Source organism: Podarcis raffonei, chromosome 6 (assembly GCF_027172205.1).
Source record: "Podarcis raffonei isolate rPodRaf1 chromosome 6, rPodRaf1.pri, whole genome shotgun sequence".
Lineage (NCBI taxonomy): Eukaryota > Metazoa > Chordata > Lepidosauria > Squamata > Lacertidae > Podarcis > Podarcis raffonei.
The window spans coordinates 67,780,639-67,800,924 of NC_070607.1; the positions used below are offsets into that span (position 1 = coordinate 67,780,639).

At 40.6% G+C, this 20,286-nt stretch overlaps 1 protein-coding gene across 5 annotated transcripts; it reads left to right on the top strand.

Annotated features, from left to right (window-relative positions):
- Positions 1–599: 599 nt before the first annotated feature.
- On the top strand, positions 600–13,857 carry LOC128416248 (cryptochrome-1-like). Of its 5 annotated transcripts, XM_053393715.1 has the most exons (11): positions 600–819; positions 2,344–2,807; positions 3,140–3,256; positions 4,303–4,453; positions 5,904–6,044; positions 7,975–8,145; positions 8,454–8,594; positions 9,400–9,551; positions 11,269–11,366; positions 11,985–12,095; positions 13,621–13,857. In XM_053393715.1, exons 2-11 carry the CDS (start codon positions 2,395–2,397, stop codon positions 13,725–13,727), a joined length of 1,602 nt encoding a protein of 533 aa, XP_053249690.1. In that variant the 5' UTR covers positions 600–819; positions 2,344–2,394; the 3' UTR covers positions 13,728–13,857. The 5 variants fall into 5 exon arrangements, with proteins under 5 accessions (XP_053249690.1, XP_053249693.1, XP_053249691.1 ...); XM_053393718.1 differs by lacking the exon at positions 5,904–6,044; XM_053393716.1 differs by lacking the exon at positions 3,140–3,256.
- Positions 13,858–20,286: the final 6,429 nt, after the last annotated feature.

Genomic DNA, 20,286 nt, shown 5'->3' on the forward strand with positions numbered 1-20,286 from the left:
CACTGCTGCTGCTGCTGCTGCCTGCTTAGGGCTGCAGCACTATTATTATTATTATTATTATTATTATTATTATTATTATTATTATTATTACCCCGCCACTCTGGGCGGCTTCCAACCAAATATTAAAATGCAGTAATACATCAAACATTAAAAGCTTCCCTAAACAGACCCAGACCAGACCCGAGTCGGCTCCCGGTCTTCTTGCAAACACAACCCCACGCATCTCAAGGCAAAAGCGACTGCCGAAACACCGCCCCGCCCTCCCTGAGCTCCTCCGCCACCGCTTTGGAGGAGCCGCTACCGGAAAGAGGAAGGTCTGGTGCTGAGGCTGCCCGGAAGGCCCCTTGCGCCGCTGCAGAGAGAGAGAGACAGGTAACCCCGCGTCCCCAGCAGCCCCTTGCCCGCCTCTCGAGAGTGGGGTGGGAACGGGACGCCCCTTTCCTCCGTCTTGCTACCGAGCCCCTCCTTCCCCCTGGCGCTCCTGGCAAGGCCTGGGAGGGTTCCCCCTTTCCCCGTCGCGGTGGGGGCTCTCCTCTCTGCCCCCGAAGCCCAAACTCCGCGTCTGGACGCCGAATGCGTCTCTGCATGCAACGTGATTCCCGTCCCTCTTCCTGCATAGACAAAAAGCAAACTGCATCGACGGCGGATTTGATAATCTCCGAGGTCAGTCAGGGAGAGTGAACGCAACCCCTTTTTCCTCCCTCGAGGTCGCCCTGAAGAAACTCCATCCTCTGAAGCGAGAATTTGCAAGAGGATGAAAGTCGCCACTGGTTAGGGAGACGGGCGATAAAAAGGAATGGGCATCTGCACCTTGGACAGGTGTGTAGAAGATGCAAGCTGCATCAGCACCATAGTGAGTATACCTGCTGAAATTCCCTCTTCTAACTATTGGAGGTGCAAGAGCTCTGGTCTCTTTTTTTGCACCTGGTCTCTCTGATCTGAGGGCAGAAATTTATCCTGCTGGATAAATGTTGCTAATGTCGATTACAGCTTTTTATTTTAACATATAATGCATGCCAATGCATGTGTTCGTTGAGCTATGGCCAAGGATAGAATAATGACCAGGAACAACCAGATTTTGGATTCTGTGCTGGAAAGCTGCATTCTGAATTCACCATAAATTTATGCCAGTGCAGACTTCAAAACCAATATATCTGCAATCACATTGATTTCTACCACCTACATGCTTGGGATTGGACTGAGCCTGGAGAGTCTAAAAGTATAGTACAGTAAGCAACAAATAGAGTGTATGTGTTGTGAATGTTTTCTGTCAGGGTGCAGATACCATCTTTTTGAAAATTATTTTTGAAAGCTGCTTTTCCAAATTTCCAGCTGCACCTAAGTAGGTATTCTTTCCATTCTGAGGAGTCTGCTTGGCTTCCTGCGACCTAGATGCCATTGTGCTAATAACCCCAATCTGTCTTCCTGTTCTTTAGCTCCTCTGCTGTTTACTGCAATATGCAGATATTGATAAAGTGAATAGAAGATTTACTCCCTCATAACACTAGGACATGGGACATCCAAGTTAGTTACCTGAACTGGGGTGAGGGAACCTGATCTTCCTTCTGTTGGTTCCTTCTTTCGTAACTATTTGCTGGCATGTAGATCACTTCCTTTTAGGCTTTACTACTTCCTCCTCCTTCAGCCAGGCTTTCTTTCTTTTTAAAAAATTAAAAAATATATATTCACCAAGCTAGAAAGACACATACAACAAAAACCATAATAACAATAATAACACAAATTTAGATACAGTAATATCCCTATGCCTACTCCTTGTTTATCACCACTCTCTCCCCCCTCTATTTCCCACTGTTATCCGCCTTGTCACTTAGATATTTGTTCCAAATTTCTTTGTATTTATCCATTCTTATTTGGCGTCGACAAGCAGTTCTTTCGTATGTAGCTAATCTGTAGTTCTTTCGTATGTAGCTAATCTGTCCATATTATCAATCCATATGCTCAGTGAAATCTTTTTGTGACTCTTCCAATTCATCAAAACAAGCTTTTTTTGCTTCTAATATAGCGTGCGATGTAACCACTTTTTTTGGCCACTTTTTTTTTCTTCCAAATTTCCAGAATATACTTTAGAATTAAATTCAGTTCCCCTAAATAACAATTTCAGGCTTTCTTTCTATTTTGACACAGTGTTGGGACCTGTTTTGTTTAACATCGTGTCTCCATAGTGGACACGTGAGCTTGTGCTTAGGATGGATTTGTTTTCCAAGAGTTAATAATAAAACTTAATTTTTATATTCTTTAAACTAGCAGCCTTACCAGACTATTTCTGTATACCACTGCAATATATACCAAACCCTGACTTCTTTTCTTCCCCCATTATTGTAGATCTGAATTCTCCCCACATTTCTTCCTTCACGTGTGAAATAAATATCCAACATGCCTCATCGGACTATTCATCTTTTTCGGAAGGGTCTCCGGCTACATGACAACCCCACTTTGCTAGCTGCACTGAAGTCTTCCGAAATCGTATATCCAGTTTACCTATTGGATAGAAATTTTTTGACATCTGCAACTAGGATGGGAACTAAACGTTGGCATTTTCTCCTGCAGACTCTGGAAGATCTCCAGACAAACTTAAAGAAATTGAACTCTTGCTTATGGATTATTCAAGGGGAGTACGAGGCTGTATTGCGGGAACATGTTCAAAAGTGGAATATTACCCAAGTGACTTTCGATGACGAGATTGAACCATATTACAAGGAAATGGAGAAGACTATCCAAGTTATGGGGAAAGAAATGAGTTTTGAAGTATTTTCTTTGGTGGGGCACACTTTGTATGACGTCAGACGGTACGGAGCTGACCAAGGGGAAGAAAGCTTATCTCCTGGGGGGCCATTGGTGGTTTTACAGTATAACAAATGTGCAAACCTAGCTTGTGTTCTGCAAGCATAGATATGTTTCTGTTGCTGATGCAGATCTTCACTCCTTTCTGCTGCAGAACTGGCCAGTATTATGAGCGCAGACATTAAAATGAAGAGTTTAGGCTGCAGAGCTAAACACATTAGGGAATAAACATCGCTGAACAAAGTTTTACAGAAAATTTAGTTCCTCTACTGTGACCCAAGTTCCATCCTTTTGCAGGCGGTTTCTGTTCATAGTGTAATCATCTTGTGTTATACAGGATTGTGGAACTAAATGGAGGGACACCACCATTGACGTACAAAAGGTTTCTTCAAATACTAACAGTGCTTGGAGATCCCGAGGTGCCTGTGCAAGACATTACAGCTGAGAATTCACAGTAAGGAATAATTGTACCACCAGAACATAGAAATTTTACTCTAGGAATAGCTGGCTCACTGTAAAATGATTTTATTTATTTAAGACCATTTATATACCACCTATTCAAGCTAAAGTGGTTTACAAAAGACAATCTAAAATAATTTTGCAATAAGTATTTTTTGCCAAGCAAAAAAGTTTGATCCATGTGACTTATGAAAAGATTAATGTATCCTTGTTTTCATAATGTCCAAATTGAGAGTCAAATTACTTTTGGTTTTGTTACATAATTATCTTCTGGGATATTGTGGTAGTGCTTTAGTAAACTGTCCACTTGTGATAATCACATTTGAAAACCAGTGTTGGGGCTCTGAACAGGTTTTATGAACATTTCAGAATTTGAAAAATCTGCCTTGCGCTGAAATACCGGTACTTGAATTTGAAATCTATCCATACAATGGATTTGATTATGACTGATATATTGGGATCTCAAACGGCCAGACAGTCTCAGTATACTGGCATGTTTTGAAATATTTTTTTTTTTTTGGTAAGCATTACTTAGCACAATACCAGCTGTCGATCTCATGAATACAGAGATGTACAAAAACTATGAACTGAGGCTATGAATTGATGGTCATCTTACAACTTATTTTAATTACCAAGGCTTTCCAATTGACCCATGGGAACTGTACTTTAATTATTTACAGCACAATAATAATTTTTAAAAATCCTTCTCTCCTCCCCACTAGGGTTGTGGGTGCGGAAATCCTGTTAGCTCATCTCAGGACACTAATTTGCATGACCACTGCAATGTTTCCTAGAAACATAGCATGATATGTTGGGCCTGACTGTGCAAAGATAGGAAGGCAAGGGAGGCAGCTATTCCAGTCTATTATGTTTCTTCCTTTTCTGTTGGCTTTAGGACATGGGTGGTTTCCAGTGGTGATAACAAGCAACACTTTCTGCTGCATTCACTTGTTCTGTGATAAAACAAGCTGATTGTGTTTGTTTGCCTCATTATAGTATAACATTTGGTTTTCAAAATAAATCTCTTTATTTCCTTCTTAGAAAACTCAGTCCTCTCCCTGAAGTGGGTCTGGCCGAGTGTTACAGGGTGCCTCTCCCTGAGGACCTTGGGTTTTCCAAAGAGTACAAGTCATCTTGGAGAGGAGGGGAAACTAATGGGCTCCAGCGACTTGAAGAGCACCTGAAAAACCAGGTCAGTCTTAATTCAAGGTATATCTCATGTTGTTTGTGAGAAGATTATCAGCAGTCTTTCTGATCACCTTTGCAAGAGCAATCTAAATGCAAGCCACTTACCGTCTCCTAAAGAATTCATATCTGAAGTCATCTAGAAAGTCCCACAGGTTTTTGTTTCCTTTTTAAAAATCGCCTTCCAATATTTATCTTTATTCTGCATATCATGGGTCACCAGTGCGGCACCAGTGCATGGGTGCAATAGTGCTCTTGAGGTCTCTTAACAACTACCACTCTGACCACTATATTATGCTGGCTCAGGTTTGTCACAGTACACAAAACACAACAGACTGAGTGATAATAACTCTGAACATTTTACTGGTTATTTCCTATTGTAAAGGTCTAGCCCAGTATGTGCAGCATATATAGTTCATATGTACGGTGTATAACCTATGAGGCTAATTCCAATATTAATACATTTCTTCTTTTCTTTTCTTATCTTTTCTTACTGCTTCTTCTTGTAAGTTCCTGTATAACACAATTCTTAGGTGAGAATAGAAAAGTCCCCAAGGTATCGAGATCAACACAGCTGATGTAGACTGCTGGCACAAGTACTGAGAATCGTTCATGTACAATTACTTATGTACCTGTTATACACATTGACGATCTAATATCAGCTGAGGAAGCCCTTTGGGGTGAAATGGGAGATATCCGGAAACCTTGTTCTGCTCGAGTTAGCAGTTTGCACCAGCTTGCCTGTGTCAGCAGTCTACATCAGCTGTGTTGTTTTCGATACCTTGGGGACTTTTCTATTCTCACCTAAGGATTGTGTTATACAGGAACTTAAAAGAAGAAGCAGAAAGAAAAGAAGAAATGTATGAATATTGGAATTAGCCTCATAGGTTATACACCGTACATATGAACTGTATATGTTGCACATACTGGGCTAGACCTTTACGATAGGAAATAAATAGTAAAATTTTCACAGTTATTATCATGCAGCCTGTTGCACTTTGTGTATTGTGACAACTGTATTTGCAAAGCAAGGTATTGAACTTGTTTTGGCTCAGGTTTGTCAGCACATAACTATAGTGTGAAGCAAGGATAGCCAACTAAGTGCCTTCCAGGTGTTGTGGACAACAAATCCCATCGGCTCCACCTAGTGTGATCATTGGTCAAGGATGATGGGAGTTGTAGCCCACAGCATGTGGATGGCACCACTTTCACTACTACTAGTGTGGAGGCTGTGTTCTTAGCTTCGAGCATAGGCGTGCTATAGATTTACTTGTTTTTGAAGTATTTCTAGCCCTTTCCATTGAATTTTATCAAAGGTGGCTTACATAAAGGGTTTCATACAAAGGTAAAACAAAGAGGAATAAGGTTTGCTTATAGAACCCACTGCCTCATTGTAGCACAGCTGTCATTCCAGTTATAGCAGCTGTGCTTCTTCTGCTTTGTGTTTCTCTTTTTAGGGTTGGGTAGCAAAGTTTGCTAAGCCAAGAACAATCCCAAATTCTCTGCTTCCAAGTACTACAGGCTTGAGTCCCTATTTCAGCTTGGGCTGTTTATCAGTTCGAATGTTTTTTCACAGGCTGTCAAAAATTTATGCTCAGGTAAGTTTGCAGTATGCAGCTTAGCTACATGTTAAGCAAGGAAATGTGACAAATTTCCATTCCCAGAAAAAGCATGTTATTTTTCCTACAGCAGCTAGGCATGATTTATTTCTTTAACATATTGGATGGATTTCCCCCTAAATTGGTTTTTGAATTTTGAATTTATTGTTATTCACGCTTTTATACTGTATTTTATGCTGTTTTTTGTTGTATCACAATTAAGTGTTTTAAATTTGTTGTTAGCCACCCAGAGCCCGGTTTTCTGAACAGGGAAGGGCAGGGTATAAATAAAAATTTATTATTATTTCTACCCCATCTTTTAGTGCAGGCCCACATACGAAAAGTTAAAACCAAAACATTTGCACAAACATGATAAAATCACCAGCAAAGTAAAAAAAAAAAAGTATATAGGGGCCAGGCCATCAATAATATCAAGAAAAGTCTTTAAGGATTGCTTAATGACTGTCTACAAGAGACGGGGCCAAGTGGAGTTTTCAGGGGAGGGAATTCCACAGATGTGGGGCCACCACTGAAAAGGTCTATGACCCTAGTACCCATTCAACTTTAGTGACAGGTCTGAGAGGAGGCCAATCTTAGGACCTGAGCAATTTCGTATAGGCATAGTTGGAGTTCTTCAGATAACCTGGTTGCAAACTGTTCAGAGCTTTAATGCTCAGTCCTAGCACTTCAAATTAAGCCGAGAAACAAATGGTTCACCAGTGCAACTGATGCAAAACTGTTGTGTGACATGCTCAAACTGCACATAAGCATGCTGGAGGCTGAATTTTGCACCTGCTGAAATTTCCAGATTGTCTTTACATGCAGCCCTACATAGAGAGCATCACAGTACTCTAGGCTGGATGTAACCACTGGTCCAGTCCACATATAACACTAATGCAAATCATGGGTTAGCACAAATGATGAAATGTAAGAGTTCCTGGAGTGAATATCATGGCAACTGCATCGTTCCTCCAGTCCAGCTGTGCTAACCAGGGCTAGGTCATGGTTTGGTTTGGTGCGGTTTCCAAACCCAAGCTCGTGGTTTCTTTTCCCAAGACAAACCATGAGGAGTAAATCAAGAACAAACCTTGGTTACAGCTTGTGATTTGACTGAGCAAGAGTTACCATGTGTTCAGATGTAAAACTAAGTCAAACCAAGGCTTAGCTGTGGGCAGCCCAGCAGTAGGAGAATTGGGAAAGGAGCACAGCAGCTGCAATCTTTGGTCCAGGAAGTTGCATGCTTGCTCATTGCCCTTGGTGAAGCTTGAGTCATGTATATGTAATTGAGGCTAGGTCTGCTTTCTGCAGCTAGGGTTGCAGTTGGTGAACCAGTCTTTGCTGGTAAAAGGCACTCCTAGGAACTGATGTCACCTGCACCTCCCTAGTTAACAGAGTCCAAGAGTATCTCCCAGTTCCATCCCTGAATTTGTAAGCGAGTGCAGTAAAACCCATCTGAAACCTTTTGTAAATCTCCATCTAAATCAGTGGTCTTACCAAGAATTGCTTGATTGGATTATCTGGATTAAGATGACGTAATATACTGTATGTACAATTATGTGTATACTGATTTTTTAAAAAGCATTTATATTTGTTATATTTGCCCAATTCATAAGGTTTTAAAATACTTATAGTTTGCTTTATAAAGTGTTAGGATACCATTTTGAGCACAGCGAGGTATTAGGATCCCATAATAGGCTTGGAAATACTATTATTTAATTTCATCTCTGAGTCTCTTCTATGAGGCATCTCAGTGCGATTTACAATACAATAAAAACATAAAACATTGCATATATAAAACACTGGAAGAACAAAATAGCTTGTGAAAGGTTCTGGCTTGCTGCTTTCAGTGCTTAAACCACATTGAATGTTACAAATTGTTGAGCTAAATTATGCTTCCCATTTTTTTCATGTTCCATTATCAATATTACAGTCAAAGAACCATTCCCTGCCACCAGTATCTCTTCAAGGACAGCTACTGTGGAGGGAATTCTTTTATACGGTAGCATCAGCAACACCCAACTTTACAAAAATGGTTGGGAATCCCATCTGTCTTCAGATAGATTGGTACCAAGATGCAGAGAAACTCCACAAATGGAAAACGGTATGTTGATTCCTTGGACTGTTTTAGTACTCTGAAGCCATTGTCTACAGTATTTTGCTGATGCTGGAATTATATAAATGTTATGGTTTAAGATGCTTTACCTCTGCTATGTTTTTCTGCCCTGGGACTTTTGGGGGAAGGGCAGACTCAAATACGGGAAATAAATCAATAATGGAGCATTTGTCATCACATCCATTCGGTCCTTAGTCTCTGTAAGAAGAGAGAATGTCAACTATTGTGAGAGTTACAAGGTGGGAGTGCAGCGCATCTGAGCAGATCAAGAAAATGGAAATTGTTCAATTTCTTAGGCACAGACTGGATTTCCCTGGATTGATGCCATTATGACTCAGCTCCATCAGGAAGGCTGGGTCCACCATCTTGCTCGCCACGCAGTGGCCTGTTTCCTCACACGTGGAGACCTCTGGATCAGTTGGGAAGAAGGAATGCAGGTTTGCAGTACTTAATTTGCTTTCTGCCCTGATTAGCATAGTCCTGTAAAATGCAGACTTTCTAGGGAATCTGAAAGCAACCTCAGTGTATAATGTTAGCATTCCCCTTAGCAAACTGGGGGGTGGGGGTGGAGTTTATTGCAAACGTAATTTTGATCTGAGTGAACAGCAAGTATTCTTTGGAATGAAAAGGTGTTAAGGCTGTAATCCTACGCTCACTCTCTTGTGAGTAACTCAGCAGAATATACTTCTGAGTAGACACGTATAGGATTGCACTGTTAAGTAAATCATGGTAAAAATTACATATAGTTCTAAGGTGGTAAATCTATACCAGTTCAGAATATGAGTGATGGCTTACATGATTGAAAGGTTAATAATAATTCCTCACATTGATGTCACAGGGAAAGGTTCTAACTTAAACTTGTCCCTTATATCTAGTCTTCTATGTCCATGTTGTTGGGTTTTTTTGGGGGGGGGCGGTTTCACAGGGACGTTAGATCCCATGATTCCACTGCCGGCATAGACATAATTCCTGAGGCATGCTGGGAAGCCGTAGCTCTTGCTGCTGGCAGCTTTGAAACAAATAAAAAAGACAATGGGGGGGGGATGGAAAGGAAGTCCACTCAGTAACTCCTCACTTCCTAGGATTCCCCTGAAACATCTTGCCCAGTCACACTACCACCCAGGTTTGCAAAATCCCCCGCCCCCCTGCAATTTGAGGAGAGTCAGCAATTTCATGTGGGTTCAGTTCAGCCCAACTTCGTACTGTGTCTTATTTTAATGGTATGACTCTCCTCAACTACAGGTGTTTGAAGAATTGCTTCTGGATGCAGATTATAGCGTGAATGCCGGGAACTGGATGTGGCTGTCAGCCAGCGCTTTCTTCCACCAGTACTCCCGCATTTTCTGTCCTGTTCGCTTTGGCAAGCGCACAGATCCCGAAGGGCAATACATCCGGTGAGTACACATGGTTGATACGTCAGGGTCTATCATGCTATAAAACGTAAGAGCAGTGCTGTTGGATACGAACAGTGGTTCATCTTGTCCACATCCCACAGTAGCCAATCGGACGCCTTTTAAGATGTCCACAAGAAGGCAAGCAGAAATAGTGGAAGAATTTGGAGAGTATGTATTAAGAGGGCAAACTCACCTGATCCGCACCTCAAGGTTGGACTGAGCAAGTTCTCTCTGTGAATCTGCATTCTCCCAATGGTATTTTACAAGGTGGCCCAAGCAGGCAACTTGCTAATTCTGTAAATTAAATAGGCATTGTGTTAAAATTGCATTACTTCCATTTGTCTGTCCTGAATCTGAAAAGTTCCTCTTCTCCTGGGCCTTTGGCTAATTAAACAATCTATAATCTTTTAAATTGAGGGAATAGTGTTATATTTGTTATTATGTTATGTATTTTTGTGTTTTTTTACTGTAAACTAACCTGTGATCTTCAGATGGAGGGCAGCATTACTACTACTACTACTACTACTACTACTACTAATAATAATAATAATAATAATAAAAAATAATGTGGTTCTGCTCATTTCTCCTGGGCCATGTCCAGAAAGTGGTGTTGGGGGATGAGTGTTCAGACCCCTGGGCTCCCACTTCTGGGGTGCCCCAGGGTTCCGTCCTCTCCCCCATGCTTTTTAATATCTATATGAAGCCACTGGGAGAGATCATCAGGGGGCTTGGGTTAGGTGTTCATCAGTATGCAGATGACACCCAGCTCTACCTCTCTTTTAAATCAGAACCAGTGAAGGCGGTGAATGTCCTGTGTGAGTGCCTAGAGGCAGTTGGAGCTTGGATGGCGGCTAACAGATTGAGGCTGAATCCTGACAAGACAGAAGTACTGTTTGGGGGGGCGGGGGGGACTCCCTGGTCCTGAATGGGGTAACTGTGCCCCTGAAGAACCAAGTGTGCAGCCTGGGAGTCAATTTGGTCTCACAGCTGTCCATGGAAGCGCAGGTTAATTCTGTGTCCAGGGCGGCTGTCTACCAGCTCCACCTGGTACGCAGACTGAGACCCTACCTGCTCGCGGACTGTATCGCCAGAGTGGTGCATGCTCTAGTTATCTCCCGCTTGGACTACTGCAATGCGCTCTATGTGGGGCTACCTTTGAAGGTGTCCTGGAAACTACAACTAATCCAGAATGCGGCAGCTAGACTGGTGATTGTGTGTGGCCGCCGGGACCACATAACACCAGTCCTGAGAGATCTGCAATGGCTTCCGGTACATTTCCAAGCACAAATCAAAGTGTTGGTGCTGACCTTTAAAACCCTAAATGGCCTCGGTCCTGTATACCTGAAGGAGCGTTTCCACCCCCATCGTTCAACCCAGACACTGAGATCCAGCGCCGAGGGCCTTCTGGCGGTTCCCTCATTGCGAGAAGTGAGGTTACAGGGAACCAGACAGAGGGCCTTCTCGGTAGTGGCACCCACCCTGTGGAACGCCCTCCCATCAGATGTCAAGGAAATTAGCAGCTATCCTATCTTTAAAAGACATCTGAAGGCAGCCATGTTTAGGGAAGTTTTTAATATTTAATGCTGTATTGTTTTTAACACTCATTTGGGAGCTGCCCAGAGTTAAAGTGTTATAATAATTTATAATATAATTATAATATAATAATAATAATAGAAACAGTTAACAACACAAGGTGTGTGCTAATTATATTTTTCAGAAAATACCTCCCAGTGCTGAAGAATTTCCCCTCCCAGTACATTTATGAACCTTGGGTAGCACCAGAAGAGATACAGATAGAGGCAGGCTGCATTATAGGTAATACTCAAAACAAAATAAATTTTCACTATGTACCCAGCAGAGTAGGGCCCTGCTTTCCCTGCTTTTACCATATTTCCCCCTCCCTCTCAGTACCTAAGCTTCCTATCCTCCTTTCTGTCTGCCCCCTCCAGTCAGGGCAGGCTCTCAGAGAGTATCCCCTTCACCATACTGTGTTGCACTTACTCACTTCCAATGACCCCATTGCTGGGTCAGATGACCAGTTTCCCAGCTTTGGAATTGACATGTTCCTCTATTCCCTGGGCTGCAATGAGAGTGCAGCTTTCTGTTTCCCAAGTACCATTAACCACTGCACCCAGCTCACCTTAGCCCCTCTGAAGTTTCTGCTTCCCTGGTGTCAAATCCTGTTCTCTCTCCTCATTCAGGGACTTAGCAAGGAAGGGCCCTTCTTCCCATGACTGCCTTTATCTGCCCATTATGTTTATTTGGTCTAACTATTAAGCCAGTATGTTTGCCTGCAGCTAGAGATGGAATCCCATTTTGGTATTCAGCCAGGAATTTGAAAAGGTTCTACCAAGATCTGATACAATTAATTTGAAGAGTTACTGTTAGCAATTCTGTTTCCTTTCTGTCATTGTTTCCTATGTTTTCCATTAGGTAAAGATTATCCCTTTCCTATTGTAAACCACAAAGAAGTCAGTGATCACAATCTACAGCTGATGAAACAGGTTAGAGAAGAACAGTATAAAACGGCTCAGCTCACAAGAGGTGTGTCTGCAAGCTGGTATTGAACTCTTCCAATTTGACAGGGATTGTGGGTTTCTCTTGATTCTGAAATCTAACCATAGTACAATGGTACCTCAGGTTACAGACGCTTCAGGTTACAGACGCTTCAGGTTACAGACTTCGCTAACCCAGAAATAGTACCTCGGGTTACAGACGCTTCAGGTTACAGACGCTTCAGGTTACAGACTTCGCTAACCCAGAAATAGTACCTCGGGTTAAGAACTTTGCTTCAGGATGAGAACAGACATTGTGCGGCGGCGGCAATTTCTGTTGGTACCTCAGGTTAAGAACAGTTTCAGGTTAAGAACAGACCTCCAGAATGAGTTAAGTTCTTAACCCGACTGTAAAAGCCTGGTATCGTCTCTACAATTAAAAGTAACAATGTTGTAGATCTCTCTTTATAATCTGCATCTAAGTAATTCAGATACTTTATTAAGAAAGGTTCCATTCTGCCTTTAAAACATATGTGCAAATTGTGCATAGTTCTGCAGGATATTAAAGCCCTGCTACTCAGTCCCTTCAGAGATTTCTCCAGGCATTGTTTATGCACTTCAAAGACTATTTTCAGAGCCTCAGAAAAAATTAAGACGAATCCAGTTATGCCTGTCCCCTAGTGGAACAGGCACCTTTGGTGGAATGTACTGTCTCCCCCAAAATCGGCTCCAGAGGGCTGGGGGGCAGCAGGGGTAAGGAAAACCCTATTGTGCGAGCAGAAATCCATTTGCTCAGTGTTAGATGTCACCCTTAGCCTTTTGTTTTTATCACTGCCCAGTTAGTTTATAATCTGCATTATATATGGATAACACAGGAGGTTAGAGATTGATAATGAGGAGTGATGCGAAGGAAAGGAATGCCAAATGGCAGAGGCTGTAAGGAGATTCAGGAAAGGATTTGCTAAAAAAAAATATGAAAATGTATAATGGGTTTCTTTTCACAAGATTTTAAGGAATTTTCTTAGGAATTTTTTCTTGGGAAAAATAAGTCATTACATGTCTTTTACTTCCTAAAGTACAAGGAACTAATTCCTCCAGGAGGCATATTTAATATTGTTTATGTATCTTTAAAGATATTAAAGCCAGGATTCTAAAATTTTCACAGCTGGTTCTACGTGCCCAGTGAGACTTTCTCACAATATGTTAAACCACTTTTGAAATGGAGGGAACTTTCAAAACTAGATGCTAGTGGTGGTGGTGAGGGAAGAGAGAAGAAGGAGGGGGGGGGAACAATGGGGGAGATATAAAAAATCCCTCCTGGCAAACTCAAGTCCTTGAGTATGCCTGAAGTAGCTTTTGGAACCCAGCCTAAGTATTTTATTTGCAATTACATTTCAAGTGCTAATGTAAATTACATTTAGTCAGATGCTATTGGATTTGACCAAGGGGACATTTCAGTTGAGACGTAAAAAGAGTATTCCATCTCTTCACCAGTGAATCTTAGCATTCGAGTTTTCGTTAGTGTACATATTCTGAGCAGTTTTGCAGTAATATGGTATTCACCTCCTTTCTAGATGATGTGGATGATCCAATGGAAATGCAGCTAAAGCGTGGACGTTCTGAAGAGACCACACAAAAGAAAAAACTTGCCAGAAGCAATGAACAAGGACAAACTGATTGACTGACAGCCCAATACTGTTTAGGTTTACTCAGGAGTAAGTCCCACTTTATTCATTAGGACACACTTCCAAGCACTCATTAAGCAGGCAACAGAAACTCCTAGAGACTTTTCAAAATCAAAAAGAAGTGATGAGCTGAATGAGGTGGTTAATTTGTGCTATTTATATTATGCAAATAATTTGGTCCTTTGTCTGTTCCTGAATTTTCTCCTTCAGAACCACCACCCCCCAAACAGCTAATTTTGAAATAATTCATAGAATAACTTGCTATGCAGATGGTTAATAAATCATTTCTAGGAAAAAGGTTCAGTGTGTGAGTTCTGATTAGTTTACATAGATATACTCCTTTGACAGGATTCCATTCTGATCAGTGGTCAGTCAAATGTTTGCTTTGAGAAAAGATGTAGGCTATTTTTAATAAATTATTTTCACACCACTGTGTTAACAGCTGAAGACAAAAGCTGGCCACAAAATATGAAACCAGTGGAATCGTTTTCCAGTGGATTTACAATTCGGACAACAATATATTTATTTTAGAAAAGTGTTTCTATAACCACCATATCAGTAGTTATAGAAATGCTTTTATACAACACTAAAACATAAAGCACCTTTTAAAAACTACAAGTAATCATTAGAGTGACTGGCTAATCAAGAAACAGTTGCTAATTAATTGCAGCAAGAAGGAAGGAAACCTAAAAAAACACAAGCAACACCAATTCATCTGTGGTGCTTGGGAGAAAGATTCTGCATATTAAGGAGATGTTTAAAAACAAAGAAGCAGAAAACTAGATCATGAGGGATGAATTATGCACAGCTTGAAGAAGCTGAAAAGCAACACTACAAAGAAGAACTCAGCTGATTTTCAGCCATGCCCTTTCTGATCTACCATAAAAGCCTCTTGCACTCAATCACCAGTCCGTTCACCACTGCACACCTTTGGGCCTAGTGTTCTTGGACCTCCAAGTTAGTGGCCCCCAATCTTGCCACTGATCCCTTTTGTGTTCCATCCACTATTTTATAGTAAAGAGGGAGGTCAGCCCTTCAGCATAAGGGGAGATGCGGGGTTCTCTAGAATTAGGGACTTCTGTGACAATAACCTCCCTTTAATAGGTGACCAGTTGTCAACTGAATTGGGAGAGGGAAGGATGTGTTGGTTCTAATCCACCAAATACTTCATTTCATCACCAATCCATCTGGAACACTTGCAACTACTCACGTAGAGACAAAAAGTATGGACAATGACATTAATGGAAAAACTCACCAAGCATGAAAGTCATGTACGGCAAACAGGATTCAGATGATTTTATAGATATATGCTACTGTTTCATAACCTTTTCCACTAAGCTGGCATCCCCCACATTCACATGAGCATTTTTGGTATTTAGCTGAAAATTTGGTTCAGTTCCTACTCTAGAGAGCAGGGGAAGGATCTTGTTATTCCACTTACCTAGTCATACCATTGCAATGCCTTTATTCTGATGTTAGTTTGAAAGCCTAATAAAGATATGTTTCAGTGAAAAAACAGAGGATGAAATATAGCCATGCAGTACTTTTAAGTACTGTTGATTTTAGTTGGAGAGTTCCTTCATTGCAACACAAAAGCACCTAACATGGCTCCATTTCCATGTCACAATAAGCTAAGACGCCTGGCTTATCTGGTTTGCTATGAACAAACCGTGTGCTAGGGCAAAGAGCCTCTTTCCTTCTGCTATGCTCTGAATGAGAAACTTTAATTAATTTGGCTTCCCATGACATGTAAACCCAACATCCAGGTTTGTTGCTCCCAAATTAGCCAGCATCAAGCCAGGATCATAAACCAAACCCTGGCATGTTTGAGTGAAAAGGTTCTGTGCCAAAAATATTTATATCTTCCCACACCCTCTCAACCAATAATTCTTCAATGAATGAGGAAAGTGATTGCATTTTTTAAAAACAAAAACAAATTCTCACATGTGAGATGGAGGATTATACATACTTCACTTCTGAGGCGAACGGAAGGTGTTCATGACTGAGTGTTCATTTTTTCATTCCACAAATCATTGCTTCGGTGCCCTGCATTCAACAGCCTTCCTGCATATCCTCAAAACCCCGTAACAGCCATTGATTTTTTTTTTGTTTTTTACAGTCAAGCAGTGTATAAATTTTATGAAATAATTGTCATGAAATTCCACTTGATACTGGTCCAGAGCAGAACTCTGACATATAGTTAGCAGAGTAAAAACTTAAACATGTTGCAGGATTCCCCAAAAAATAGACCAGAGGCAATTGTATTTCATCCAGTAGAGCTTCACTGCTATTGCAGGCAACATGAGCATAATGGTCACAAATCCAATACATTCAGGATTGGCACTGTCTATAAGAAATCCAGTTGCAGCAGACTTAACTTAAACTTTAACACTAAGCATACTATATACAGAACACCACACCAGAGGGAAAGAGAGATAGAAAGAGAAAGTGAAACCCAGGCTCCTTCTGGCCTCAATATTACAGTCAGCATGACCTTAACAGAAGATATAACAGAACCAGTTTAAGGAAGCTGAAGGAATAACCCAAACATGAACCTTCTGCTTGTTTCTTTCACACACACAAGCTTCCAGAGCCCTCTTGAATTAATTAGACTAGAAAAGATCTCTACACATTAGTTCAATACTTTCTGTACTAAGAAATACAAACTGACAATAATAATGTTAGTCTTGTTTTATTTTCTTTTGCTGCTAGTTCTGATTATTTTATTTGTATGCTGCTTTTCCACAAAAATAATGCTCAAAATGGCTTAACAAAGAAAATAGGAATGCATTTCAAACACCACAAAATCAATTTGATAATATCAAAACAAAACAATAACAATAACAATTTCATAATAATATACGGTAGTTAAAGCTATGGTTTTCCCAGTAGTGATGTATGGAAGTGAGAGCTGGACCATAAAGAAGGCTGATCGCCGAAGAATTGATGCTTTTGAATTATGGTGCTGGAGGAGACTCTTGAGAGTCCCATGGACTGCAAGAAGATCAAACCTCTCCATTCTGAAGGAAATCAGCCCTGAGTGCTCACTGGAAGGACAGATCCTGAAGCTGAGGCTCCAATATTTTGGCCACCTCATGAGAAGAGAAGACTCCCTGGAAAAAAGCCTGATGCTGGGAAAGATGGAGGGCACAAGGAGAAGGGGATGACAGAGGACGAGATGATTGGACAGTGTTCTCGAAGCTACCAGCATGAGTTTGACCAAGCTGCGGGAGGCAGTGGAAGACAGGAGCCCCTGGCGTGCTCTGGTCCATGGGGTCACGAAGAGTCGGACACGACTAAACAACTAATAGCAAATAATAATATTAATATTAAAAAATACACATTTCAAGACTATAAACAGAAGAAGATTAATCTAATTAATTCAAGAATAACGCAGAAGCCTTATAAGAAGCTGCTGCAGGAGAAGGACTGAGCAACATCGTGGGAGGGGTGTTTCCAGGACTAAAGTGAAACTGTGAAGTTCCTTGTTACTTTTACCATTGGATGCTACATTTGCCGCCCTTTAAACATTTGACCAAAGAACTAGCGGGTATCGGAAAATGTTCTCTTTTAAAATATTTATTCAGCTTTTTAAGGACCCAGACACAGCGATAGATGCTTATCTTTTTTCAGGACTATGATTAGAGAATTAACCCATTCTGTGGGTTCTTCAATACAGTATTCTCTATATTTTATATTTATATTTTATTGAAACTTTTCAGTAGAGAAAGAGAATTAAAAGGTGAGGAAAAGTGAACACAAAACAAAATGAAACAAAAAGAAAATTACTTGAAACTGTGGTATAATACAATCTGTAAATATATATATATATGTATGTAAATACAGTGGTACCTCAGCTTACATATGCTTCAGGTTACATATGCTTCAGGTTATGGTACAGACTCTGCTAACCCAGAAATAGTACCTCGGGTTAAGAACTTTGCTTCAGGATGAGAACAGAAATTGTGCTCCGGCGGTGCGGCGGCAGCAGGAAGCCCCATTAGCTAAAGTGGTACCTCAGGTTAAGAACAGTTTCAGATTAAGAATGGACCTCCAGAACAAATTAAGTACCGTACTTAACCCAAGGTACCACTGTATAGAAGTATTACAATTATTCTAATGAGTATAACATCATTATGCTTTTCTGTAAATGGATTCAAAATTTCCTTATATTTATCCTTATACAATCTACGTCTACAAGCAATCTGTATGTTGTATGTGTAGGAATATCCATCATTCCAAGGGAGCCATGGTATTATCTTTCTAATGTATGAATATCAGTCAAGGATGCAAAAAGTCCATTTATGTCAACCCACTGTCAAACCACATGTGGTTGGTTTGGAACTTTCATCTGACAGTTTTTAATTCCCGCCCAAAGTAATATTTATCTTAATACATTCCTCCAAAAATTTATAAGCATCAGACATTGCATAAAACGTATTTTTCAAAGCAGCATTTTCCTTATTTCACCTGCAGCAGATTGCTGTTATTGTTTCCAGTAACTAGTATTTGACAATAAGTAAGATTGGTGATATAATTTCAATTTTGTAATGCCAAATCTTCCTTGTTTAATTTGTACTTGCATTTTTAATAACAATAAACTTGGGAGTTGAAGAAGCCCATAGGCATTTCCTTAATAAGGAGTTTATTTTTTAGAACTATTTTCTCAGAATATGAACTGGAATTCCTTTCAGAATATAGTTTAATCTGGGAATAATATTCATTTTGAGAACATTCACCCTTCCCCAAAGGGTAAGGGTTAGTTCCTCCCATCTATTAATATCTAAATAAAACTTTTTGATTATTTTATTAATATTACATAACTGGGTTATGTCATTTGGTATTAAAATACCGATATATTTAATGGATTTTGAACAAATATGGAATTTCGATTTCTTAAAAGAGTAAGTGAGCACCTTTTCACCTATTGGCATCAATTCTGATTTAAGCCAGTTAATAGAGTAGCCAGTAAATTTGACCAAAAGTATATTGTTTGCCTCAGCCTTAGTATACTAGTGTGAGTGTTAAGTTGTGGGCGAACATATCAGACGACACAGTGATTCTTCCAAAGCAGCTCTTTATCTGTAAGCTGGAACAGAACTGAACTGAGGAGCTCAGTCAGCCTGCTTATATAGAGCTCCACTAGAATGCAACAGTAACCATTTTCTGTAACTAGCCAATCACTGAACGTCACTTTCGATCCTTCATTTGCATACAAACTATCCAATCACTGAACGTCACTTTTGATCCTTCGTTTGCATAACTATCTACAGTATCCCCCTGCTGGCCCAGGGTGAGAACTTCAGTACATAACAGTGAGATTTTGTAATAAACAAAAGTACCTATATCATCCCCAAGTAAAACAAAATTATATTCAACTGAGTTGTGAACTGTTCTGCAAATCTCATTAAATTGTCTAATACCACAGGCCAAATGTTCTAAGCAGATATTAAACAAAAAGGGGGATAGGAAGCATCCTCATATAGTTCCTCTATATAGGGGAAAGGTTTTGGACATAATGCCATTTGCTTTAACTTGATGTAGGTATATCATATGGTATCATGATCCAAGGGAAACCTGATTGGTTCAAAATTGGGAAAGAAGTACGACAAGGCTGTATATTGTCTCCCTGCTTATTTAACTTATATGCAGAATTCATCATGCGAAAGGCTGGGCTGGATGAATCCCTAGTCGGAATTAAGATTGCCGGAAGAAATATCAACAACCTCAGATATGCAGATGACACAACATTAATGGCAGAAAGTGAGGAATTAAAGAACCTTTTATTGAGGGTGAAAGAGGAGAGCGCAAAATATGGTCTGAAGCTCAACATAAAAAAAAAACCAAAGATCATGGCCAGTGGTCCCATCACCTCCTGGCAAATAGAAGGGGAAGAAATGGAGGCAGTGAGAGATTTTACTTTCTTGGGCTCCATGATCACTGCAGATGGTGACAGCAGCCACGAAATTAAAAGACGCCTGTTTCTTGGGAGAAAAGCAGTGACAAACCTAGACAGCATCTTAAAAAGTAGAGACATCACCTTGCCAACAAAGGTCCGTATAGTAAAAGCTATGGTTTTCCCAGTAGTTATGTATGGAAGTGAGAGCTGGACCATAAAGAAGGCTGATCGCTGAAGAATTGATGCTTTTGAATTATGGTGCTGGAGGAGACTCTTGAGAGTCCCATGGACTGCAAGAAGAACAAACCTCTCCATTCTTAAGGAAATCAGCCCTGAGTGCTCACTGGAAGGACAGATCGTGAAGCTGAGGCTCCAATACTTTGGCCACCTCATGAGAAGAGAAGACTCCCTGGAAAAGACCCTGATGTTGGGAAAGATGGAGGGCATAAGGAGAAGGGGACGACAGAGGATGAGATGGTTGGATAGTGTTCTCGAAGCTACCAACATGAGTTTGACCAAACCGCGGGAGGCAGTGGAAGACAGAAGTGCCTGGCGTGCTCTGGTCCATGGGGTCATGAAGAGTCGGACACGACTAAACAACAACAACACATATAATGTTTATAAATTTTATCAAAAGTTTTTTCAGCATCTAATGA

What these genes read in the sequence shown, in the direction of transcription:
- LOC128416248 (XM_053393715.1), top strand. Translation starts at nt 2,395, where the DNA reads ATGCCTCATCGGACTATTCATCTTTTTCGGAAGGGTCTCCGGCTACAT. An exon ending in GTTGGGAAGAAGGAATGCAG is followed by an intron (nt 8,595 to 9,399) that starts GTTTGCAGTACT and finishes CCTCAACTACAG; the next exon opens with GTGTTTGAAGAATTGCTTCT. An exon ending in AACGGCTCAGCTCACAAGAG is followed by an intron (nt 12,096 to 13,620) that starts GTGTGTCTGCAA and finishes CCTCCTTTCTAG; the next exon opens with ATGATGTGGATGATCCAATG.